The sequence below is a fragment of the Theropithecus gelada genome, chromosome 18 (assembly GCF_003255815.1).
Source record: "Theropithecus gelada isolate Dixy chromosome 18, Tgel_1.0, whole genome shotgun sequence".
Lineage (NCBI taxonomy): Eukaryota > Metazoa > Chordata > Mammalia > Primates > Cercopithecidae > Theropithecus > Theropithecus gelada.
Genome location: NC_037686.1, coordinates 43939093 through 43966265, shown reverse-complemented (window position 1 = coordinate 43966265; position 27173 = coordinate 43939093). Strand labels below are relative to the sequence as shown.

Sequence of the window (27173 nt, the reverse complement as noted above, 5' to 3'; positions counted from 1 at the left end):
ATACACACGAGCACTTGACTCAATGTTTAGTTCTACAAGATTAAATGACTAGTACCTGGAGAAAAAACGGCTCCATGCACATTACAGGAATCTATCCAGATTACCACTTCCGGATAAGAATGACACAACAGACTCGTTACATCTGCAATGCATCATGCTAGGGAGACCTGATCTATCAGATGCAAAAAATCAGAATTCAAAAAGATACATTCACAAAATAACAGAACACAAGTACAAGGGTGAAATTTAATATGGACAGAATCCTGCTCAGCATACCAAAGGGAAAAAAAGTCAATTGAGCAAGTGCAGGATGAAGGCAACATACCTTAAGAGCAGTCTGAATTTACACTGACCGAAAAGCAGATGAGGGGTTACCTAGGGGTGGAGGGAGACTTCGAAAAAAGAAAAAACACAAGAAAACTTTGGGAGTTAAGGAAATGTTTGCTATCTTGATTGTGGTGATGGTTTCAGGGGTGTATACTATACAATGTCTAATTGTATGTGCAATTTAATGTGTGTGACTTCACTTTAAATATGTGCAGTTTATTGCTATTTACATCCCACTAAAGCTGTGATAAAAACAGTTCTTGAGTGTGCACGTGGGTGGGGCAGAGAAAGGGATGGAAATTTAGTGACTTGTAAACTTATAGTAAGTCAGCAACATGAAACACCTGCCAAAAATAAATGCATTTGCAGGCTCTGTCAGAAATTCTGCATGAGTACCACATCACCTCACACCCTACAGACCACATCCAGCAACCATCACCATCAGACAGAAAGACCAGATGACATCTCAGGGTGGCCAGACAGGAGAGTGTCGGAAAAGCCATGCTCATAAGGAGTGGCAGTGGGAGCCAGGAGGCTTGGGCCAGAGTTGGGGGCAAGGACAGAAGGGGCTGCCATATAAGAAAATGACTATTATCCTGGACAGCTGCACAGGAAGAGCTAAGATCCATGGGTGAAGGCAAATGGATACTCAGCAGAGTGCTGTGTGATAGAGAAACTCCTGACAATGAAAGCTGTTAAAAATTTAACACATTTGAGAAAGTCTCCTATACTGGGAACGGTAGGGCAGCATCTAAAAGACCACTTGCCCAGAACACAGTATCCTGCACAACTAACTTCCGCTGGGTGACGCAGGCTCTCTCCTTTCTAACATGCTGTGCTTCTCCAGGTAAAATAGTGAATATTAAGAAACTAAAATATCTCTTAGCTCTATGATTTCAATTTGAGATTTAACCTCACAAATCATGTTGGGTACACTGCAGATACGCAACTGTTAATAATATTTATGACCTCTGCAGGGTCATAGAAGGCAGGCAAAGGAAACTGCCTCTCCTATTCTTTCCTAAATGCACAATTTTAAAAGATGGCAATAACCATTTACTATCAATTTCTCTTAAAATAGGGATGTCATCATTAGCCATATTCACTGCACACTTAAATAACTTTCCCCTACTCAGAAAGTTTAACAGTAAAACTAGCAATTTGAATATGATAGGTAGACACAAACAATAATACCATCTAAGAAACTGAAAAGAATCAAAACAATGTCACAAAACCTTAGTGCTGTAGCATCCCTAGGGGAGGAAGATAGGCGTGCACTGGCATGGCTGTGCAGGAGGTCACGGAACAAGAGATCCAGGTGAGCAGGGAACAACAGGGACAGGTGAATAGCCCAGAACATCCCAGGAAGGAATCTGAATGTGGAATGCTCAGGGCATGTTCAAGAAATGAGACAATGCCAGAGAAGAGATTAAAAACCATTTCTGTGTTCTTGAGCATCTCTTATACCTTGTCCTAAAGCAATTCTGACGAACCCTTACTTGAAATTATATTGAACAGGAAAGAAAACTTCATCCAAAATTCAGGGCTGACTGAAGTCCTGGTTTCACACTTTACTATAAAATTCACCCAGTCATTGCTCCCTACTCACTGACCTTCCCAGGGACTCCACTATTCACTGTGCTCAACCATAGGCCATGAATCTGTCAGCTGTAACAACTATACCCAAAGTCTTACAGCACTCAAGAGCTTTCAAAGGTTCCTCATGACTTCTCACTGGATCCAAGCTCCTCTCAGAGGCAAGGCCAATGTTCTCCTCAAAGTGTGAAGATGCTGAGAATCACAGAGGTCGGATAGTTTACCCCTGGACACATGGCAGGTTGGGAGAGATGAGGTTATCAGGGACAAACCCCTGCATACTCCTGCACAGCACACTACGTACAGGAAAAACCTGGCTCCACACTCACATCAGCATGACATTCTCTCACTGAAAACCTGAGGCTCAGTTAGGAAGCACTCCACATCCCCAACCTCCCCGAACCGTGAATAACCAGAATAACAAAACACCTTATGCCAAAACTGAAGGAAGAAACCGACGTTTTATTTAACACTTGATCTCAAAGCAACATGAAGATTTAGGTCACCTCTGTATAATTCTTTTTGAAAGACATATGTCCAAAGATCCAATTTCAATAGAATCTGTAGCCTCGAGGTGATTGCAAAAGTCCTGAGTCTATTCTCATGCATCCCAGAGTATTCCATCCCCATCACTAGGAAGATAAAGTTGTCAATTCTATTTTTAATTATTGTTTTGACCTCCAAAAATGGAAAATGCATAGCTTCCTCACTCCCTTTCCTTTCTGCAACGTATTTCCACAATCAGGAATTTCTCTCATTGCCCTGAGGAGTCAATGTGTTCACTAAGGGTTGTCCTGGCAACAGAGGACAGCCTCTCACTTCCACTCATACGATCAGCCTTGCAACCTCTTCCCTCCTATTTACCAAAGATGGACACTTTTGGCTTTTTCACTATGGACACTCATTTCCATATTGCTTCCCTGGAAGACCATGAAATTCTCTACTTGCTCTTCACACTTACGGGGATCCAAGTCGACCAAGAGACCCTCTTCCAAGAGCGCAACCAGGACCATTAACTAGAATCCCTATCCTTGTCAAGCATAGGCTCTCACCCTCATGGGCTCCAAACCCTGTCCTCCAGGATGGCTCTCACTCTGGTAAGCGTGCATTTCATTCCTCACCAGTCCCACCCTCCAAAGGCTTCTGAGCTGCACACTCCTGCCTGGACCCCAGGCAATAGCAATCTCATCTTTCATTATTAGTCACAGCTGGCAACACAGCAGAGACAGACGGGAATGTGGGTGCTCTATTACCTTGGCTACCTGAGCAAATAGATTTGCTCTGCAGCGTCCCCACTCCCTTTCAGGGCGGCGGGGCGGGGGGGTGGGGAAGGTGGGTGGGAAACAGCACAAATAAAACACACGGCTCAAAAAAGCAATCAGACACGGCCAGCCAAATAAGATGGCACACTCCCACCAACAAGGCTGGAAAACACACCAAAACTGTAAGGACAAAGATCTATCCCTTTTGCCCCTCAGTGCTACTTGGGGGACCAGAATCTGCTCTGTTCTGACAAGACTGTCTGGGGTTGAGCAGACAAAATTTAGAGAGGCAGTAGGGCTTCTTTGCTAATGCAGGAGGCTCTGGGGCAAACAGATTGGGTCTAAATTCCATTGCTACCCATTAAGGGAAGTAGAACACCTTCTTGGCTAATACAGGAAGCATTGGGCAATCAGATTGGGTCTGGGTTCCATCTCTGCCCATTTAGGGAGGTAGTACCATTTTTCTTAGCTAATGGAGGAAGCTGTGCAGCAAACACAGGGTCTGAACTCCATCTGTACCCAGTTACTGTTTTCATGACCTTGGAGAACTATTCAGCATCCAAAAGTCTCTATCCTCATCTGTATTGTGGGGATAACTAATCTCAGACAGCAACTCTGAGAACTAAATGCATTAATGAGTCAATTATTCCTATTCTTTCTTGAGCACCAATTACATGCCCTGGGGTAAAGCATGGAAGATAAAAGAAATAGAACATAACACTGTGCCACATAGTCTCATACTTTATAATTCCCTGCCTTTCACCCACGTGATACAGATAAGTTATTTCCACAACAAGCTAAGCTTCTCATGAGAAAGTATTCTTATCCTTGGAAATGTACAGGAATATGGAGAAGAAAAGGATCATTAAGAAATAGGACCCATCAGAGAAAAGATTTTCTTTGAACATCTCTTATATCATATTATTTCCTTATCCAAGACACTAAAATTTCTCCATTGCTCTATGCATTTCCCAAACAGTGTTGCACAGAACATTAGTCCCTTGAAATAATCTTTGAAAATAGTTTTGTGTCTAAATATGATTTGCAAACCCAGCATAATGGATCCCTATCTTGGAAACTCAGAAGGCGTGTCAACATAAAGGCTCTGAGAAGCTCTGCCTTAAAGGAAGACGTTTAACTTGGTTAATCCATGGTTTCCCAAACTCATTTGGCCACCTTTGTACTCTGTTAATAGAATAACACTTCTTCCCCGAAGTTCACCCCAGCCTGCAAAGGCCTCCACAGTCTGGCTTTACCTTGTTTCTAATTTCACAGCCCAGAACTCCCCTGCAGATCCATTCACCATGCAGGTTAAACTTGCCTAGGTACAGTCTTCTGACCATGTCTTTTTGTTTACAATAGCTTTATTAAATTATCATTCACAGAACATACAATTCACTCATTTACAGTGTATAATTCTATGATTTTTAGTACATTTGCCGAGTTGTACATCCAGCGGCACAACCAATTTTTAGAACACTTCATCACCCCCCCCCAAAACCACCCCAACAAAAAACATACCTCTCAGAAATCACTCTCTGAGAGTGATTTTGCCTCAAACTCCAGCCCTAGGCAACTATAAATCTACTTTCTGTCTCTATAGATTTGCCCATTCTGGACATTTTATAGAAATGGAATCAGACAACACGTGGTCTTTTGTATCTGGCTTCTTTGATTTAGCATATTTTCAAGGTTTATCATTGTGGTAGCATGTATCAGTTCTCTGTTCCCTTTTATGGCCAGTAATATTCCATTGTATGGATATTCCTCATTTGGTTTATCCATTTGTCAGGTGATGAACATTTAAGTTGTTTCCACCTTTTGGCTATTGTGAATAACACTGCTAAGAACATGTGTAAGTTTTTGTGTAAATATGTGTTTCCAGGCCGGGCACAGAGGCTCGCGCCTATAATCCCAGCACTTTGGGAGGCCGAGGCAAGTGGATCACCTGAGGTCAGGAGTTTGAGACCAGCCTGGTCAACAAGGCAAAACCCTGTCTCTACTAAAAATATAAAAATTAGCTGGGTGTGGTGGCAGGTGCCTGTAATCCTAGCTACTTGGGAGGCTGAGGCAGGAGAATTGCTTGAATCTGGGAGGCGGAGGTTGCAGTGAGCTGAGATTGCACCATTGCACTCCAGCCTAGGCAACAAGAGTGAAACTCATCTCAAAACACAAACCAAAAAAAAAATGTGTTTTCATTTCTCTTGGGTGCATACCTAAGAACGGAATTGCTGGGTCATAGGGGGATTTATTTTTACTTTTTGAAAAACCATCAGACTATTTGCCACAGCAGTTGCACCAATTTACATTCCCACTAGCAGTGTGTGAGAATTCAAATTTCTTCACATCCTTGCCAACACTAGTTATCATATCTTTGATTGTAGACATCCTAGTGTAAGGCAGTATCTTGAGGTTTTGTGATACCTTTTGACGCCCCACTTCTGAGGTCATGGTCCACTACTCCATCCACCTAGAGGCCCTCTTCTCACTCTATGCATCCTACCAATTCATCAAGACCCAGCTAAAAATCTTAGTTTTCTTGGACGATCTGTGACATTAGGTCTTCAAACTCAATTTAAATGACCCCGTGGCATAGTTTCTACTTATACTTCCTGCAGTTATAGGCTTCTTGGCCGACGTATGTCTTCTCTCTCCCATCAGACAGTGAGCCCCTTAAGAAGCAGGGTGAGGTCTTACATTTCCCAGTGGCCAGCATTCAGCCTATCGAATAACTGATACTTTATAAACATCTGCTGATAATGATTTGATGGAAGACCTGAGGCTGAAGTTGAGGAAGGTAAAATGAGGGAGTGGGCCTTCTGGGTCTCAGACGGGGAAGGAGGAGTAGAAAGCACAGAGCTAAGCAGTGGAGGTCAGCCCCTTCCTCACAGGATTCTCATGCAGTGGACAGAATTCATGAAAATGATGTTTCATAGGATTTTAACACCCCCTTTTTCTTCACTGTGAATCTGTATTCACCCTCAAGCCCAGACTTGGTAAATATGACAGAGATAGGGCCAGTGAACGATTCAATTCTCTTCTCTTACTGATATCTCCTCTAACTTTCCTCCAAGCATTAGCAGTTCTCTCCTGGAACTCTTGGTGGGTGGGTGTGTGTGAGGGGGAATAAAGATCTATACTTAGCCCCTCATGCTCTCAGAGTCTCCCCACCCACTCAAAGCATCAAGAGTCTCTGTGTGAGCCACATCAAGAAAGAAAATCGAGTCCCCGGTGAATGAAGAGAATCATTGAGTCCAAGGCCACCTGAGCTGTAGTCTCCAAAGACTGAAAACTATTAATGTTAGTTTCTTACACCTTTCATTTCACCCAGCTGTTAGGAAGGCTCAAATTCAAAGTACACTGTGCTAGCCTATGGCTACTTGAACCACATAATTATTTCAATGACTACTGATGAGTCAGAAAAAGCACAACACAGTTGACAGGTACTGTTGAATGAATGTGTTCTAGTATTCAAAACTGATAGAGAAGGCCCATACAGGAAATACAGCAAAAACTTGTCCTGCATCTAACCAATGGGTCACCCTTCCTTCTTGGCTCAACAGATTCTGCTGAGGCTTCCAATGTACCTCTCAGATCAATAACAGAAACCCTGAGCTGCTGACAACAGAACTAATTCGAAAATAGCTCTCGGATGGCCGTGGTGGCTCACGCCTGTAATCCTAACACTTTGAGAGGCTGAGGTGGGTGGATTACCTGAGGTCAGAAGTTCGAGACCAGCCTGGCCAACATGATGAAACCCCATCTCTACTAAAAATACAAATATTAGCCAGGTGTGGTTACCCGCGCCTATAATCCCAGTTACTCAGGAGGCTGAGGCAGGAGAATTGCTTGAACCCCGGGGGCAGAGGCTGCAGTGAGCTGATATCATACCACTTCACTCCAGCCTGAGTGAAAGAGCAAAACTCCATATCAAAAAAGAAAAAAAACAAAAAACAAAAAAACTCTCCCCTGTGGCCACATGTGCTGGTCTTCCTACTTCTAATGTATGTTCATAAGCAAAAATTGCACAAGAACTTCAGCAAAATTAGGGACCCAGTGGTAAAACAAGTATAAACTTTAAAACCTTAAAGAAAATCCTTAAGGAAGCGATCCCAGTTCAGCTTTAACATCCAAACTCTCTACTGTTAAATTCATTGCCCTAGGGCAAGACTGTATCACCACTATCACCCCAGACTCCCACACATCCCCTTCCCCATAATGGGTGCAAAGGTCCCAAGCAAGTGAAATAACCCAAGCGTAGGATAACCATGGACTCAGCTTCAGGCATTGCAGGGAAGAACACAGGAATCTTGTCAAGAGGGTCTGTAGGCTGGATAAAGCTAGAAGATTCCTCAGGATGGAGAGCTAAAAGATTCTCAAGCCTACAGTGGTCCATAAGCAGCTTTGATGAAGAATGGAAACTTCTGACATGCCTAAGTGCAATGGCTAAGAGAATGGGATGAAAGCAACCAAATGTGAAGGCCAGTCATGACAGGACAAGTCTTAGAGAGTTTTCAGAGCTGTTGGCATGGTAGAACATGGTAAGAACCAAGCCACACCCACCTTCTCTTTCAGAACCATAAATAAACCATCTTCTAAAGGAGGAAAGAGTGTTGCCGTTCTCACATGAAGTGCATGTAGACTCGGGTGAATAGATTCTTCCAAAGCACAGAATCCGTTCAGTTCCCAGGCCTCCCTCCTCTGTGCCATACCCATGGCCTCCAACAGAAACTCACGCATAGGCTGCATACTGTGCAACATGCTAATGCTCATTCTTCTCTCCACACAATCTTCTGAACCACACACAATTGAGTAGGAGGTGCACGTCAATGAGTTGCCAAGCTAACGGACTTCTACTTGAGCCCTGATAGCAGATTAAGATAGCATGTGGTCTTTCATTTGGCTTTAGAGAAAAGTCAAAGGTTGCAATAATTTTAGCTCCACTCTTTGGAGAAATAGTTACAGATCATTCTATTAGATTTTTCAGCTCTCCAATCAGTGCTTATTTTGAATACATCACTGCGTATCTATAATGAAGCAGACCTTTTATGTACTGATCTCTACAGCCAGCAATAAAGCACTATAAATCTGCATGGACGCCCATAAAACAGTCTTCCCTCATGGAAACTTTCACTGGGATGAAAATGATACCCTGCAATCCACTGAAGCACAGACCACCTAGAATGAGATTCTCCCCCTATAAAAATCACTAACTCCTTTTACTAAGTTAATCTATATAGCTTTCCTTCTCCAAAAAGACTTTGCTATATGTTGCCAGCTCCAAAAAATGTTCTCTAGAGGTGACGAGAAAAACTTGGCTGAAAGAATCTAGCATTTTAGCATTAACTGAGAACTGCATTTCCCCCAAAACACTGATAAAGCTCTCTCTCCCTACTTTATGCTGAAGTTACAGCCCATCACCCAACCCATTCTCTGACAAACAGACCTGCTATTTTTCAGAGTGAAAAGAATAACGGCAATAAGGAGAAGATCTACTTAAATACCTAAACAGAGCTCCACTTCCAGGCTAAAAACCCCAAACCACTATGCACAGCTGCCCGTTTGAAACTTCAGTTTCTGCCCTCCAGTGCTTGGCATCTCAAGAAGTTGTCAAGGAGTCTTGGTTTCTTCAAAAGGGAGTCTTCAGTGAGACTAGCTGTAGATCAGGCTGGGCTAGGTGAATGGAGATGCTATCAAATGAATTATAATATACCATGAAGGGAGGAAAAGGGGCCAAAAGGAAGTCAAAGAGAGATGAAATGCAAGAGATTTATTCCATTGCTCAAAAAAGTGAAATAAGTCTAAAGAGTCACTGCTCTCCAAGTCTATGTTCAAGTTCAGAAGGATAAGATAAAGGCATGAGGAAATGAGGTAAGTAATAGAATTTGGGCTGCTTTGTTTCCAAGACGTTTCCCTCAATCCCAGTCTCACTAACTCATTGTAAGCATCAGCTGCAGAGGAAGGTAAAAACTCCCCTTCCTGCTCACTGACTACTGAGGAGGACTTCTGGGCTGAGGACATTCTCACCTGGCCATCTGCTTGTAGGCTTCTTCTGCCACAGCAAAGATGTGGGGGTCCATGTCTCCCATGTTTTGGCCACTGTAGGCATAGATGACATCTTGTCCATAGATTGGCAACTGTTCATAAGGATTAATGGCAACAAGTACAATACCTGCAAACAGACAAGGTGGTCAGATTCCGACAGCACAGCAGACACCTAGCATCAGCTCAAGGCAACCACCCATTCATACACACGCCAAAAACCAAAGAGTGAGAGGGCAGCAGAACCAGTCTTAACCAATCAATCAGCTCAATCAAGGCTCATTTGTGTGCTTCAGGTCTCCAAATACCCTACAACCTGGAATAAGCATACACGCATACACACACACACACACACACACACACACACACAAATGCTAAAATTGAGTTCATAAAATAGACATGTGCAAGGTGTTCCAGGATCAGAGAGAAGAGGATATTAAATTCTACCAGTGTATATTAGAGAGACTTAAAAATCCATCTCGGAACTAAAATCTGGGAAAGGACTATACATTTTCTCATTTGTATATTGGTTATCTTAACTAATATACAAATAACTTGTGAACAGAGAATACAATTTACCTATCTTGAGATCTAATCTTGGCTCAGCCAACTATGTTATTTTTGGCAATTACTTCTCAATACCTCAGTTTCCTCAACTGTTATATAAAATGGAGATAAACAACTGCATTTATCTGGGACATCGTAAGGAAAAACGACGCATGGTGCAAGGGAAAATGCCAGGCATGGTGGCTCATGCCTCTAATCCCAGCACTTTGGGATGCTGAGGCAGGAGGATCATTTGAGGCCAGGAGTTCGAGACCAGCCTGGTTAACACAGTGAGACTTCTTCTCTACAAAAAAGTACTAGCTGGGCATGGTGGCATGGGCCTATAGTCCCAGCTACTCGAGGAGGCTGAGAGGAATGCTTAAGCCCAGGAGTCCAAGACTGCAGTGAGCTATGATGGCACCACTGTACTCCAGCCTGGATGACAGAGTGAGGCCCTGTCTTAAAAAAAAAAAAAACAAAACAAAACAAAAAAAACACTTAAGACCAGTGCCTTGTATAGTAAGCACTGCATGTTTGCTATTTTTTATTATACCACATCTCAACTTTTTTCCCTTACACCTTGTGTCCCCTAAAGAATACACTGCAATGATGGACTCAGTAAATACGTGTTCATTGAGAAATCAGGAAATGCTATAAGGTTCAGATAATCTTTTATGAATGGGTGAGGCAGGTTGTTATTTGAGCCTATAGAAAGAAAAAAGTATGAATTTGATCTTTCAGACAAGACAGAGATACGCTTTTTTCTTTTCCATCAGATCACATTCTGGATGTCAGAAGACCCATTGACTGAGGTACAAAAACCAGAAGCTTTTCCAGTCACTTGGGAAGGAGAAGGCGATGAAAGGGTGGCTGCTAAGATGGGAAGTCTCCAACATTGTGCTCCCTTCTGGTGTCTGAAAAGAGACGCTATGAACGCGAAGTGTAATAAACCAGATTATTCCACATAAAGGAGAAAGGGCCAGGGGTAAAAAAGACACTCAAGTCCTCTTGACAGAAGTTTGCCTGAAAAGACCAAAATACAAGGCCCAGAACCCTGATAAATTCCACTAATGTGACTAATCACTTGGAGAATCCTCTTAGGAACAGCCTCACAGGTTCTGCTTGTTATTAGAGTTCTGTAAGATTCTAACTCATGTAGCATGCAATTCACATTCCGTATCACACTCCGAAGTCACGTGTTTTCCTTAAACATCCTGGCCCCTCCAGAGCAGCATCTAGTGCTTCCTGGATGACTCAGACTTCTGTGCCATTCAGTCACTCTGAACAGCTTGAACGGGAGGAGTCAAGATACATTTGGATAAATACATATAGACACTAGGACATCTTAGAGGGGATTCCTTTAAAAACAGAACCTGATGGTCACTTATCTTTTTCTCCTAAAATAGGAGTCGAATTTTAAAAGTCTTCTTTTTGAAGTAAATATCTTATTAAAGGCTCTGATAATTGTCAATTTGTTTCAAATAAAACTCCCACCAGCAGTTGGAGTGAAGGAGCTTTTGGGAAACCACAGCTCTCAAGCACTGGAATCAGCCTGCTATTGACAGCTCCTGAAATCTGGAAGAAAAACTAACTTAGTAGCTAAAACTACGAATTCCAAACCAAAGTGGAATATAAAAGTGAAAAACCCTGAGTGCCCGAGGTGTCACTTATGACGATGAGCAAGACCAGAGGGAACGTGCCAGCCGTTCCCACCCAGGACAAGACCACAAAGGAGCGACTCCCACAAAGAAGCCCTGCAGCCGGAATCCCCACCCAGATCCCCAATTTGCCTCTCAAACAACGGTTTGTAGGGTTCTATTTTCGCTATGCCACTTAGCAATACTCTTTAAAAAGAGAGAGAGAACACAATTTGCAATATAGGAAAGGAGAAGTTTTAAGAAAATCAAATACAATTTCAGGACTGTTTAAGTATGTTATGCATTTTGCTCACTAATTTGACAAATACTCATTGGGTGTTATGTCAGTACAAACAGAGGCAAGTGAGATCACAGAAAAGCAGGCTTTTCAAGCAGAAAATAAAACAAGGCAAAACAAAACAAGGGTTTGGTGCTGAGAGCAGGCACCTAGCTCAGGCACGATGCTGTACTTACTCCTCTCCCAGGACTCCAAGGACTGAGCTAAGCCAGTCGCACCACATGGTGTGACCCATTTCTTCCCTGGTTGATCCCTGATTAACACCAATCATCCCACAGAGACTGGGGCAGCCTAATTAAGCCACATTCACTGATTGCAAACCTTTCAAGGGTTTCAGAGGAGAGGTACTTACAAATGAGAGAGTGAAATGAGGACTCCTAAGCATTTGAGTTGAGCAAGTCTAAAGCTAGTAAGCACTTTCCAACACATGCAGCCAACAGATGCCCCCCACTTACCACAGTAAGTGTAGATATGGTTGGACTCCAGGAAACGGACCTTCAAATTATGCAAAACTGCAGGCTCATGAAGATAGCTAAGGGCAGTCAGGTCATTTTCTCCCACCAAGATATCTGGATTCCTTAAGAAGGGCAGCTGGTTGCGTTGTACGTCAATTGGGTATTCCAGAATCTAAGAACACGCAAGTAGCAGACACAAAAAGGTGGTTATGAAGCATTAAGTCTGTATTCGATGTCCTGTCTTCTTAGCTGGAATCACCATCTTAACATGATAGTAAGTAATGAAGATAAATAATGTTTTAAAGAAAGACAAGCTGAACAAAATACCTGTGTTCCCATGGGAGACCAGTCCAGATGGAAAATTTGCTGGTAACATAGCCCCATGATATTAAGGTAGAAGACTGACACACAGAGCTCAGGAAACATAACCAGTTCTAAGAGAGTGTTCTATTGCTTCTTAAGGGAAAAATACTGACTCTTTAATTTCAGTTGCAATTGGAGTGCTGTTCTTTCCTTCCATCTAGAAAAACTGCCTTGATTGGCCCCCATTTATTGCTGGTGCTTCATATACTCTCCCCCATTGACCAACACCATTTTTATTTGGATCATCTCGTATCTGATGAACTGCCCTCTATAAGCGACCTCAAGTTGAACCATTTGTGCATATATTTCTCCCCAACTAACTGCAAGTTCGTTTAGGGAAGTGATTTTGCTTTCACCTAAAATATATTAGGAGTTTGATATATATATATGCATAACCAGGGAGTAGGATTACACATTTTAAGGTCAAATCTCAGATGCGAGGTGTTATCCTTGTATTCCTAGTACTTGGACAACATTAAGTACTCAGAAATGTTCATCGACAGGATACATTTATAACTCTCAGTACCTGTATGCACACATGTACATCTACATGGGTAGTTTATAAGAAGGTCGTGGGATGTTTTTAAACATTTAAACAGGAGGAACTTGGCTGCTGCTCACCATGTTTTATCTGAATGCTAAGATTCTTATACTGTTCTTAAAAATCTGGGATGCTTATAAAAAGTTTCCTGAGCCCAACTTACTTATCAGGAATTCTGAGGCAGGGTTCAGGAACCTGAAATTTAAAATACATTCCCAAGTTATTCTGATACAGGTGACTTTTAGATCATATTTTAAGAATTTCTATTTTACATAAACCTTTTAGGAAATCCCATGGACACAGACTCCATTTACTGGGGTAACAGTCAATTTTTAAGATAATATAAATATCAATGTTCCTCCCACCCCATTTTTAGAAGGACTTGGTTATCAGATCTTAAGGTATATTAATAAACCCAGCAATGAAAATGCTAAGATAGGCAGATAAATCAAGTGTAGTAGATACAGAAAGAAACACAAGCACATAGAGAAAATTTGTATGTTATTATGTTAAATTGCAAATAAAAGGTTAAAAGGATCTTTTCAAGTAGTATTGGTAAGTAAATTAGCTAGCCATTTAGGGAAAAAAAATAGGCCAGTATTCTTATTCTTATTCTCTCCTGCCAAAATAAGTTTAGATGGAACAAACATTAAAAAAAAATTTTTTTAACTGGGCAAATATTTGTGTAAGTTTTGGAAGGAAGAATTTTGAAGAATTATGTAAAAGCCAAAAACATGTAGGAAAATATTCATAAATTTGACCATAATTTAAAACTTTAAACCTATCATAAAACCTACCATTTGCAAAGTCAAATGGGAAAAGGGAAAAGGGGACGGGGTTCTGCATTATATGATGGAATTCCTAATCTTAATATACAAAGAGTTATAAGAAATCCAAAAGAAAACCAACACCCCAACAGAAAATTGTACCTAGAATACAAATCACAAAATAACACATGAACAGATGAAAAACTATTCAACTTAATCAGTAACCAAAGAGATGCAAGTAAGATTATCAGCTATATTATCAGACTGACAAGACCCTAACAAGGAAGAGGAGAGACAAACAGGTGCACCACTTGTGGGAACAGATTGGTTTATCTCTGGAGGTTTATACCTTAGCAGGCAACACCTAAATCAGAATTTTTTCATTGATGAACTCTTCTTCCTTGGTCTCATGAAATAATTTCACAAGTGAGCCAAGATATGTTCTCACTGAAGCTATAGACAGTGAAAGAAAAACTACAGGGACAGTCAGGCAGCTGCTCATAGCATTCTTCTGAATAAAAAAAAAAAAAAAAAAAAAAGTATGCTATAGGAATAAAGTGTGTAAGAGGATTCCCTTTATTTAAAAATGTATTAAAGCCTAGATGAATGACCATGCAAAATATCATTGGTTATCTCTGTTAGTGGGATTTCCTTTATACAGTTCCCTGTTTTTTTCTTCATACTAATCAAGGCTCTTTTTTGTGAAAAGGTTTTTTATTTATATTAAACTTTGTCTATACAGGAAACCAGTGAACCATTAACTATCACGTAGATGATGCAGACAAATTTCCACAAGGTGGGAACAGGGGGAAATGGAGAATGTCAGAGTGCTGATTTTTATTTCATTCAATTCTAGAGTTGGCAGCCTTCTTCATCCACTGTTAGTGGTATCACCAGGATTCTAATCAGACCTCCCTCCCCACAAAGCATCCCAAAGACACCTTGGTGGAGATGTCCCCAGACCTGAGGGAGCACAGCTGCCCTCCTCTCCCAGGCTCTGCACCCAGCTCAGCAGGCAGCACAGGGACTGCCAGGTGCAGAGCCACAGAGCTCATCTCACTCAGCCACTCCTCTTTCAGATTAGAAAGCCGGGACCTGAGCCCAACGGCTTCAACTCCTGAGGCAGAAATGCTGGCCTCCTCTCGATTCTCAGATGAATCTCTTCAACTCTCCCCCCAAGAATGGAAACTAATACAACCATTATGGAAAATAGCGTATAGATTCCTTAAAGAACTAAAAGTAGAACTACCATTTGATCTAGCAATCCCACTACTGTATATCCACCCAGAGGAAAAGAGTCATTACATGAAAAAGATACTTGCTCATGCACGTTTATCGCAGCACAATTCACAATTCCAAAATTTGGAACCAACTCAAATGCCTATCAAATCAATGAGTGGATAAAGAAATTGTGGTGTGTATATATATGTGTGTGTGTGCACGTGTATATGTTTATTTATATATGTTTATATATATATAATGGAATTATTACTCAGCCATTAAAAAGGAATGACTTAATGGCATTAGCAGCAACCTAGATGGGATTGGAGATTCTAAGTAACTCAGGAATGGAAAACCAAATATTGCATGTTCTCACTCATAAGCAGGAGCTAAGCTATGAGGATGCGAAGGCATCAAAATGATACAATGGACTTTGGGGACTTAGAGGAAAAGGGGTGAGGGATAAAAGACTACAAAATTGGGTTCAGTGTATACTGCTTGGGAGATGGGTGCACCAAATCTCACAAATCACCACTAAAGAACTTACTCACCTAACCACATACTACCTGTTCCCCAAAAACCTATGGCAATAAAAATATTTTTTTTAAAAAGACTCTTCCCCCAAGTACGTGGAGGCAAACACACATGCAGTTTTGTGAAAACCATCGACAAATAAAGCAGTGGTATTGGTTTCAGTAAAACTGATCAGGAGTAAAAATGCCCAGAGCAGCAGAAAAGAGGGGCTGCAAGCTCAGCAGCCAAAGCTGCAGATTCTGGGGTGTGTGCACATCCAGAGGGAAGGAAGGAGTGAGAGACTTGACAACAGATTTTTTCCTATAACAGGAATCTGATTCTAATACTGCTGCCAGTGTCTGGCATTTACAGCGAACATGGTTTTATTTGACATCTAAGTGTTTATGACAGTGATCGGGGCCATGAACTTTCTGGCACAAAAGATTCCATCCACTCCATATTAACTGGGCCTTTAGAGGTGAAAAGGAGGCTAAATGTTAACACTTATCACAAAATTAATGCTTTGTCACCACTCAGAGTGGACCTTGGCTCCTTTCTGCAACTAGGAGCCGGGAATCAGGAACAGATGGAGGTCCCCAATTGGTCCCAGTCTGACAAGTAGGACTAGACAAGTGTGAGTGGCAGGAGGCCTAGAGTAGGAACTGGTCTATACCTGAGCTCCCCAGGAGGGTAGCCCCTAGCCCTATGTGGCTATTTCAGTGAAATTCATACAATTAAATTCAACTGAAACCTCAGTTTCTCAGTCACACTAGCCACTGTTAACACAAAGTGACTGAGGCAGGTCTCGATTAACAGAGGTTTGTCTAGCCAAGGCTGAGGATGCAGGCAGGGAAAAATATAAGATTCATGAGCATCTGCAGCCTATGCTTTGTCCAGGGGGGTTTGGAAACTTCAAGGGGGGTTGGGAACTTCAGTATTTAAAGGGGAAAGAGCAAGCAGAAGGGGAAAAAAGGGAGGGAGAAGGAGGGTAAGCAGTGAGACCAATGGTTACACTCTTGTGAGGCTCTGATGAGCCTCAGTAAATCCACATTTTACATGTGAAAAGAGAGAAAATGAAAAAGTCCGTTGTGCATTTGTCTCAGAGTAGGCAGAGGGATGATTTCTGGTCTTGTCCTTGTGCTGTACCTGTGAAGATAAGCTGGTAATTGACATTGTCATGGTGAGAGTCCACAGAACTCAGTTTTGTAGGCCTAGTTTGTAGGAGTGATATGTACCCTGGAAGATTTAGGGACTCAAGAAATTTCCTTGTAAGCAATTTGTGAGGAAAGCCACCTGGGGAGATAATGTGGTCTTCTATCATTGTTGGAGCGCGGCTTACAGATGAGGCTATGACACAGGGCTGTAAAATTACAGCTGTTTGGGAAAAGAAGAAAAGCAGTATTGCGTGACTCAGTTCCCAAGCTTAAATCTCCCTTTGACCCAGTGAGTTTGGGGTCCTGAGAGTTTTTGTTTTTGAGACAGAGTCTTGCTCTATTGCCCAGGCTGGAGTGCAGTGATACAATCTTGACTCGCTGCAACCTCCACCTCCTGAGCTCAAGCAATCCTCCTGCCTCAACCTCCCGAGTAGCTCAGACTACAGGTATGTACCACCACACTTGGCTTATTTTTGTATTTTTGGTAGAGATGGAGTTTCGCCATGTTGCCCAGGCTGGCCTAGAACTCTCAGGTGATCCACCTACCTTGGCCTCCCAAAGTGTGAGATTACAGGTGTGAGCCACCACAATCCTGGCCTCTAAGAGTTTATTTTCTTTCACATCACATTTTAAGGGTCCAATAACTACATGTAGCTAGTGACTGCCACATTAGACAACTGAGATACAGAACATTTCACCACAGCCAATATTCTATTGGCAGTGCTGGCCTAGACTGTTCTAAGCCCTGTGGGCCTATGATTCTATACTACTTAGTAGGTGCTCAAAAAATATTAGTTTAGTGAAATGTCTGATTCACTGATAACTTCTCCCATACCTCAATCTATGTCTGTGTTACATAGTACAACAGCAAGATGGTATAATCATAAAAACGTCTTTGAATGACACTCCCAAATATTTGGAACTAATAATAATCATACAGTGGACAGAAGAGGAGAAAGAATTGGCTTTTATTATCTACCCATGGAACCAGAAGATCTAGAAAAAAAGATATGCTAGTAAAAACAGGGTTACCAACTGGCAAGCAGTTGGTGTTGACCCAGAGGTGGAAATGGCACTGAATAGGAGTTAACCCCTGTATTCAAGTCCTGGTCCATTAAATAAAGCAGCGGCTCTCAACCCTCCCAGGACACTAGAATCCCTGGGAGAGCTTTTAAGAAAGATAACCTACATCCCATCCCAAGATTTTGATTTAATTAGGCTGAAACCTAGGCTTTGCCTTTTAAGTTCCCCAGGGGTTTCTAATGCACAGCCAAAGTTGAGAAAACCTGAACCCAAGTTCTGCAAGGCCTTGAGCCCATCACTTGACTTCCAGGAACCTCAGTTTCCCTAATTGTAAGATGGGAAGCCTAGTTTCAGCAATCTTCAAGGGTCCTTCCAACTTCATTGGCTGAACGTTTCTAACTTAGGTGCATGGGTGCAGGGGTTTTCTCATTTGTGAAATTACAACAGCTATCCTAGAAGAAAAACAATGTTAAGGAAACTCTATTCCCAGGTAAGAGGAAGCCTCAAAGCTGAAGTCCACTTACCCTCACTATAGTAGCAAACATGTGGCTCTAGGTTCATTTAATATTCATTAAAAGGTTGTTTTATGCTATGTCCTAGACAAGCACAAAAAAACACAAACATTTAATGACTGTTCTGCTGTGTCTCATTCTCTAACAGTCCTGTGTTTAAGTTTTACCGCCATCTTCTCCAATCCCCAGAAAGCTTATTCTCCTTAAAGAGAACCTTCTTATTCTTCCCCTTGCACCACGAAGCACAACACAGGCAGTCAATTACTTGAAAAATAAAATACTCTGATTTATGTAACCTTCCCAATTAGGAAATTCAGTTAAGTCATGAGGAAGTAGCAAATTAACCCTGAAACTTCAGTGGCTTAATACTGCAAATGTTTATTTCTCTTTTATGCTAGGTGTATAAGACTGGCTGGTACTGAGGCTCTGCTCTCTAAGGTCACACTGACACCAACATGCTGCCTGACAGTCACCAGGCAGAGGAAGAGAAGAGCACAGCAAACTCCCGTGGGTTCTTCTCTGCTTCCACCTGAAGTGATCGACATCAGTTCTACCTAGCACACCCACTCGAAAAAAGTAATCACAGGGTCCCACTGAACTGCAAGGGGGCTAGGAAACATGGCAAAGCATGAAGGTATCATCTCTGACACCCTAAGTGTTCCTGCTTTGAGAAGTCAGCAGGAAATCTAAGTAGTATCCAAAAGGGCTTCAAAGAGAGTGTGGGCCAGTCATGGTGGCTCACGCCTGTAATCCCAGCACTTTGGGAGGCAGAGGCTGGCAGATCACCTGAGCTCAGGAGTTCGAGATCAGCCTGGCCAACATGGTGAAACTCCGTCTCTACTTAAAATACAAAAATTAGCTGGGTGTGGTGGCATACGCTTGTAATCCCAGCTACTCAGGAGGCTGAGGCACAAGAATCACTGGAACCCAGGAGGCAGAGGTTGAAGTGTGCCGAGATTGCACCACTGCACCCCAGCTTGGGCAACAGAGTGGGACTCCATCTAAAAAAAAAAAAAAAAACGTGTGAAGTTGGAGGACTCAGAGACTCAGATAAGAGGGTGGGTGGAGTAGCGTCAAATAGCTTGCCATGGACACCACTGTTTTAGAAAGACTTCTCCAGATTCTTGAAATTGAGTTTTTCATATTCTAAACCCTACATTGTATATTTTCATTGTAAGTTGGATGGAAAACTTCATAAAGATATAGATATGTCATTTTTACTGTTGTATAATCAGACTCTGGCACATAATTGCTCAATAATAATTTTTAATGAATGAATGATGAATGAACAGTGATGCAAGTAATTAAAAGAAGAAAAGTCTATAAATGAAAATCTACTGATAAACTGCCTGGTCAACACACAATTAAGAGGTTTGAATTATAAACAAGATTACAGCAGCATACAAATACGGAGTCAAAGTTAATCTTTTGACTTCAATTTATTGCACTGCTTACACATTCTGTCGGAACTATGGAGACCCAGTTTAACTCCTAACTTGGTGTACTTCAGCAATGAACAGACCAGACCACTTTCCCTATGGGCTTACACCTGAGTTTCTCAACCTTGCCACTGTTAGCATCTGCGGCTGGATAGTTCTCTGTTGTGGGGGTGCCACCTTGTGCATTACAGAGCACTTAGAAGCATTCCACTAGATGCCAGTAGCAAATCCTCCTCATGACAGTTGTGACAACGAAAAATGTGCCCAGACATTGCCAAATGTTCGGGACAGGGGTGCAAATTGCTGCCCCACTCATCTCCAATCTGAAGCAGCTGGGCAAAGCATCCTAACCTACGGGGAAAAAATTAGCGGGGAAAAAATTAGCAGGAAAAATAGGTCAATGACAATAAATTAGAAAGAGCTTCAAGAGTACTTATCTGCAGACGGTGGTGATGCTTGCACAACACTGTGAATATACTTAATGCCACTGAACAGTACACTTTAACATGGTGAAAATGTTGAATCATTATGTGTATTTTACCATAATTTTTTTTACACTTTGACTCTTTAGACAAGATGACTAATTACAGTGGTAGCAATATTACCAGTAGATAATTATATGCATTATATTTTATGCTAAAACATTTTGTGTATGTACAATATAACCATGATAACTGAGCAATTGAAAGCAAGATAAAGATAAAAATAAAAATTATTAGGAGACCCAAAAACCAGCATTATGATAAGAACTAAAATGGTCAGCTAAAAGAAGTAATCAAACTCTACCTCTACTAAGAAGCCTTGCTGGTTTCAGAAGGGTATCCCTCAGACATTCTTAGCTCTCTGGTTTTGCCAGATGTGTGCACAGCAGGCATTTAAGCTGCACTGAGTAGACAAGTGCTCTGCATTCTCAAGGTATACGAGTCTGAGTGCACCAATATGCAAGGACAATAGTCCTAGTGGTTCTGTGAGACTATAGCTTCTTGACATGAGGAACCATGTTTGATAGGACCTTGCTATAATGTCTTGATATGTTCAGTACCATCCTTAGACCCAAGTAAGAGGGACCCCTTCCCTGACACTGTTGCAGAGGGCATTAAATATCACATAATATAAATTATTAAAGAAGATATGGTGTGCCTCCGTCCTTGGGATCAACATTCAGTGCTGTCACAGCATGACCTGAAATGCTCAACACCGCTCTGGTGCCTAACACCTTCAGGCCCCAGAGAAACACTTCTCCACACCTTGTCCTGTGTTCTTGAAACAAGACAACAGTGCCCAGTTGCCTTGAGGTTCATGGGTTGAAACACTGCCAGTACTGGAGAAACAATGCCAGTACTGGTGCTTTGGAGTGTGGGGAAGAATCAGGCAGCAAAGATGCTTAAGTAAAAGGGAGGACAAACTCATTATCTTTCCTTTCAGATAGCCCATACAAAAGATCCTTTCATAATGGATTATCATTTTCTAATTGGGCCGAGGGTCCAAGTCCTTGCTTCTCCATGTGCTCTTGTCATGGTTCCAGGGGTGCTAAGTATTTGCAACCCCTGCAACATGACAGAGGAGGAATGCTTTGAAATACTGAACAATTTATACTACTCATGTGTTTACACATATGTGCAGGTATAACATGCCCAAACCAAGATAGTGATTCTACATATTGGCAGCTGGATAGAGACTGAAGAGAATTGCAACTATATTTTTAAAACAGTAAATGTTCAAAAATGTTTTTAATTAAAAACATGAGATTTAAATAATTTGATAAAATATACTTTAAACAGATGTGGGGTTACATTCTCTTGCTCTAGCCCTCCAAATGTCAGGGTGGGCTTGGAAATACTGAGACGGTGGAGTTTGTTCGTCTTTGAAAAGCTCACATGCTCCCCTGTCTTCCTCTCATTCATGAATGCTAGATCAGGGCCTTGCCCAGAGGGAGTACTCATCATCAAGGTGGGTGATAGATAGTAGATACAAACTCAGCTGGAAAATGAAATTTAAATTAAAAACCATGGAAACAAGGAGAGTTTTCCCTGACACTAGAGGGCAGGAGTCAAGCAGTCAGAAAGGGAGGTGGGGCCAAGAGAGGGAAGGCCTGGCCTGCACAGAGGTGCTCCAAGCAGAGCATGCAGAAGCTACCTCATCACCAAGTTCCGCATCCCCTGAAAGCCTGATCCACTCTAAAAACAGTCTTGTGCTAAGAGTTGGCACGCCTAGATATCTTGTACCCATCACGGCTCTGGGGAGAAAAAGATGCTATTCCCCCAAGAAGTTTATCATCTTGTTGACTTCAATATGAAACATATTATGCCAGGTGAAATAAGACAGTCACAAAAGGACAAATACTGTATGATTCCACTTCTATGAGGTACCTGGGATTGTCAAACTCAGAAAGTAGAATGGAGTTTTCCAGGTGCTGTGAGGGGAGAAGAGATTGGGAAGTTGGTGTTTAAGGGGGACCAAGTTTCAGTTGTATAAGAGGAAGAGTTCTGAAGAAGCATAGTGGTGATGGTTACACAATGTGAATACCACTGAGTTGCTGCTGACTGCCACTGAATTTTACACTTAAAAATGGTTAGCATGGTAAATTTTATGCTACATATATTTTACTACGATAGAAATGAATGAATGCATGGATGAGCAAAAGAAAGAATGAAAAAATCTTTTAGAGGCACAGATAGAAGCTTGACTGTCTTGAAGAGGGGACAAGTTAGCAAGTAGGCAGAAGGTCCTATCATAAGTTAGAGGTCAGGAACATCATTGTCTTTCTGGAAGAGAATCTAACTGATGTTAATCCTTTGCTGATGCAGTGAAACCCACACTACTGAACTTCAGGAGGAGGGAGGATGCACGAGGTTGGTTGGAAGAGGCTGCTGGGGCAGATTTTCCAGCCAGCATAGTACACCATGGATAATTTCAGCTTCAGAGGAGACTGTCTGCAAGCATTCAAAAAGTCTGGCCACGTAATTTCTGTGCTCCTGGCCTCTAGTCCACAGCTCCGCCAAGTCACTCGTAATGATAGCTCAGAGCTAGCCGTGGACAAGCCACTGCCCATGAGCAACCTGGACAGACTCAGATGTTCAGAGCCCATTATTTCTTGAGAGCTGCTAATCTCCAGCGCCAGGCTTCCCTTCCAGTTACATGCTGCTCGGCCTTGTAGCAGGGGAAGGAGGAGATGGGGTCTGGGCAGCTGCCAGGATTAGTCATGCAGGGCCAAATTCGTTTTCAGCAGGGTGGGTGAGCATCTGCTCTGTTTTAGCAACATGGCAGATCATTCCTCACTACCTCTGTACAACTTTTTAAAAACACCCACCCACTAGAAAAGAGCAACTGAAATGAAATCTGCTGGAGTAGAGTAGAAGATATACCACTCCAGTGGGTGGACTCATTTCATCTTTTTTCCCCCCGGCGTGGGGTGGGAAGTTATTCAACATGGTAAACATAATTCCATCTGTTGGGAGTTGTGCTCGTCATCTCAAAAGCAAGAGGTGGCTAGCAAATGCTGCCTACTAGGAAGAGGAATGTGAGGGATGTATACCTCGGTACAGACGTTTTCTAACAAGCTCATGTTCCAGGTTTACCAAGTGGTATGCTTAAGTGGATACAAAACAGAAGTTAGTGGTAGGATGTTCAATCAACAAGTTAATCACCAACCATCTAGAAAAGGAGACAAGACCAAGAATAGGCAGGAAATGATCAAAGGACAGAGGATATGGTACACACTTGTAGTGCTGTTGCCATTCAGAGAGGAAATAGTCTCTCGAACCCAAACCTTTTCTCCAAGCAATGTCTGTTCTGCAGCCCAAACTCAATCCGTCCCAAAGTCGATTCTTAATTTGTTACCAACCATTTTGTTCCAAACCTATTTTTCTCCCAGTCGTCTCCCCCACGGTAAAGGCTGCATGAACTACTTCTGCCTGCATCCTCAGGCTGAAGCCACCCAACCATCCCTTCCCTGACAGCTCCCAGATGCACTGGCCTCCTTCCCTTTCCTGGAACATGACAAGGTCTCAGGGCTTTGGCACACACAGTTCCTGCCTGGGACACTCTACTCCTGGTCACTGCACCCTGAATCTTCCATGTCCAGCTCCTTCTCAAAACCCCCTCTCCTCAAGAGGAGTCCCACCCAGCTCCTCCGGGGGCTGAGGCAGGAAGAGGATCACTTGAGGAGGCCCAGGAGTTTGAGGCCCACCTGGGCAACACAGGGAGATCCCATCTCTTTAAAAAGAGTGGGTTCCTTTTCTCTCCTATACCTCATGCACTCACTTCCATGCCTACTGCCATTTATCATAATACTTTGTCTCACTTTCGTGTTCATGTTCACTGCTCCCCTTTAGCACTGAGCTATCTGAAACAGCATGGCCTTCACCCATCTGCCCCTGGGACCTGGCACAGCATATAGGGTGAGCATCCGTTATTTGTGAAATGCAACAGTTGCAGAGGCAGTGGTCACAAAAGGCTCATGAGAAGGGAAACTAAATCAGACATATCAGGAGGAATAGAATTTCATAGTTACTACCTTGTCTTCCACTTGAAAGAAACAGCCTGAAGGTCAAAAAATAAAAAATGCTTACCACAGCAGCTAACACATAGGGAGCACTTATGTGCCAGGCACTATTTTAAGTATTTGCCACTTATTAACCCATCTTATTCTCAAAACAGCCCTAGATAAACTAGCACTCCCATTTTACAGATGAAGTAACACGCACAGAAAGATTGAGAACTGATGTAAGGTCACAAAGCTAGTGATGGCTAAGCCAGGATCCCAACCCAGGCAGGCTGGCTCCAACCACTGTGCCCTGCAGGGACCCTTGTAGCAGCTCCTCTCCCTCACTTCCCAGTGAGGTCTCAACCTCCTGTTCCCTCCACTCCACTGAGAAGATTCCTGCCTTGACCACCAATGATCTCTCAGCTGCTAACCCCAATAAGCACGTATTTTTTGAGTGACATCCATAGAGCGGCTTCCTGGCTTAGCACTTTCACATACATCAATAGCAACAAGAAAGAATCCAAGGGCTCAGGAGTTCCAATATCCAGGAAAAAATCCAGCCCACAATGTACTATCTACTCCTGTTCCTTGCACTCCTGAGCTCCCCCCACCCTCCGCCCAGGACTCGCTCTTACCGTTTCATCTTCCAGTCGGAGCTGCAGGCTCTTGTCTCCTTCTTTGTAGTCCTTGGTTAACTCAGCCGAGCGCCATACCTCATCAGGGTCAGGGATCCAGACCCTTGTGCACTGAAAGATTAAAACAGAAGAAACTTAGATACAGAACAAAGCTCTCAGATTTCTAAATGTGTGTCACTACCTAGAAAGGGCCCATCAGGAGAACTTCTAAAGCTATCTGCGTGCATCTCCCCACCTTCTCATTTCAGGACACAACGTGATCCAATATCATGATAACGGGAACAACTCACAGGACTGGTAGCAGAAGGCACCTTTTAGATGTTAAAAGAACGCTGCAGATCAATGCAATCAAAATTCTACCCAAGCGACTGCTGAGCCTGCATTTGTTTATATACACTAGATATTGCACCACATCTCAAAGGGTGTTACAAAATAGCGATGTCAGAGGGAGTTATTTAGCAGGCTACAAACAAAACAGCACAGGCAAAAGCCAAGACAGTACAGCAAATGTTCAAAGCTTGGGAATCTCTGCTCTGATATTCTGCATTCAGAGACAGTCATTTTCCTGCAGAAGTGAAAGACAGTGGTCAGGAAATGGAAAGTGCATTTAAGTGTCCTCAAGTTGTCAGCCACCTCAATTTATCTGTCCACTCTTTTTCTTTTTTTCAGATGCAGTCTCACTCTGTTATCCAGGCTAGCATGCAGTGGTGTGATCACAGGTCACTGCAGCCTCCAACTCCTGTGATCCTCCCATCTCAGCCTCCCAAAGTGTTGGGATGACAGACAGGAGCCACTATGCCCGGCCTATTTGTCCATTCTTTAAGCCACAAACCCAAAACTTTCACTCACCCTCCCCAAGTAGCTATCCTGATTTGCAGATAAAGTCATTGAATAGGGCCAAGTTCAGGCAGGAAAGAACACAGCCCTTGGTAAAGCAGTGATACAGGATTAACTGTCAGTGACTTGCCCAGCACATTCTCAACATAACTAGGGGGTTCCCAGCCCTGTTTGCAGTCAGAATCACCTGGGGAGCCTGGAAAATATTAATTCTTGGCTGTACCTCAGACCACCTCAGTCAGGATCTGAGGTGACATAAAAGTTCCCAGAGACACTAACAAGTGCTGAATGGCAGCATCTGGATCTCCTGGCATCCCACCGCACAGCTGTCAGAATTTCTGCATTTTCATCTCATAGGTAGGCAACTTCCACAGGGCCTATTTTCTGTAGAAGCTGTCAGTGTACAGGCACACACACATACATCTGGCTTCTTGGCCACAGAATATTATCAGGAAACCTGAAATAAATGGTTCTTTTGACCAAAAGCTCAACCAGAACATGTGCTTGGGTCAGCATCATCCACTTCACTCCTGGAGTGACAGCTGAGCACAGACCCTGGGCCAGTCTGTTAACTGTGCACATGCAGCCAGATGGCTTTATTTTGGTCTTTTTTTTTTTTCCAAGCAGTGTTTTCCTCCAGGTAATCAGAGGCCTTTTTTTCTTTTAAAAGCAAGATCCTGACCCCTCCTACACTTGCCTCTAATTCACTATGGAGCAGTGAAAGTTGAAGGCAATAGAATCAGAATACCAGTCAATGAGAAAGCAAACATCGACCACTTTGCATCCTTGACATCCCAACTCAGGGTACAAGCCAAAGTCATCTGTTTCATTACCAAGAAACAAATTCACAGAATCTTAACCTTCTTCCTGCTTCTTGAGCCTGCTGCCTTATGGCAAGATATTGCCATATCTTTATAGTAAAATAATATAGAGCTTTATAATAACAAAGAGCTTTATAGCATCTGAGAGCTCCCGAGTAAAATATAAAGAAGGTTCTGAGATACCTCCAGAGAAAACTTTCGGAGCATTTGCTGACCTTAACTGTCAACATTTCTTCTACCCCCAGGTGTCCTCACTTTCTCCACTATCGTTTAAGCCCACCATCCATCCAGCTGTGATGACCTGTAAGCTCCTGTCCCTAAGCTTCACGTGAGTGCCCATCCTTCAGCCTCACCACAGCTCTCTCATCACTGAGTTCCACTCCTGAGACTCCCCCTTCAGCCAGCACACCCAAGAAATTTTACCTAAAGCAAAGTCTCCACTCCGTGTAAATCATGTCAGGAATGGCTCAATATAACAGAATGAGGAATAACCAGAAAGGAACAGGAAAATCCCAATAGGAACTGAATGGAGGTGATGTTGTGTAGATCCTGGAAGCCAGGGAGCCCAGTCCCAGCTCAGCCAAGGACTCTGATGGCCATCACCCTGTGGCCCATATGCCACTCATGGGGTGGTTAGTTGCATCTAGCACTGAAGAATCTCATTGCCTGGCTCAATCTCAACTTTTATTGTAGGGGAG

The 27173-nt window shown here is 42.7% G+C and overlaps 1 protein-coding gene across 1 annotated transcript in view; it reads right to left on the bottom strand.

Moving 5' to 3' along the window:
- Nucleotides 1-27173, bottom strand: part of MYO5B (myosin VB) — a 385029-nt gene that overhangs the window by 219964 nt on the left and 137892 nt on the right. The window contains exons 2-4 of the mRNA XM_025364941.1: nt 24818-24928; nt 12164-12335; nt 9213-9357 (exon numbers count right to left, since the gene is read on the bottom strand). Of these exons, the coding sequence (XP_025220726.1) occupies nt 9213-9357; nt 12164-12335; nt 24818-24928 (428 nt within the window). The remainder of the gene's footprint in view (nt 1-9212; nt 9358-12163; nt 12336-24817; nt 24929-27173) is intronic.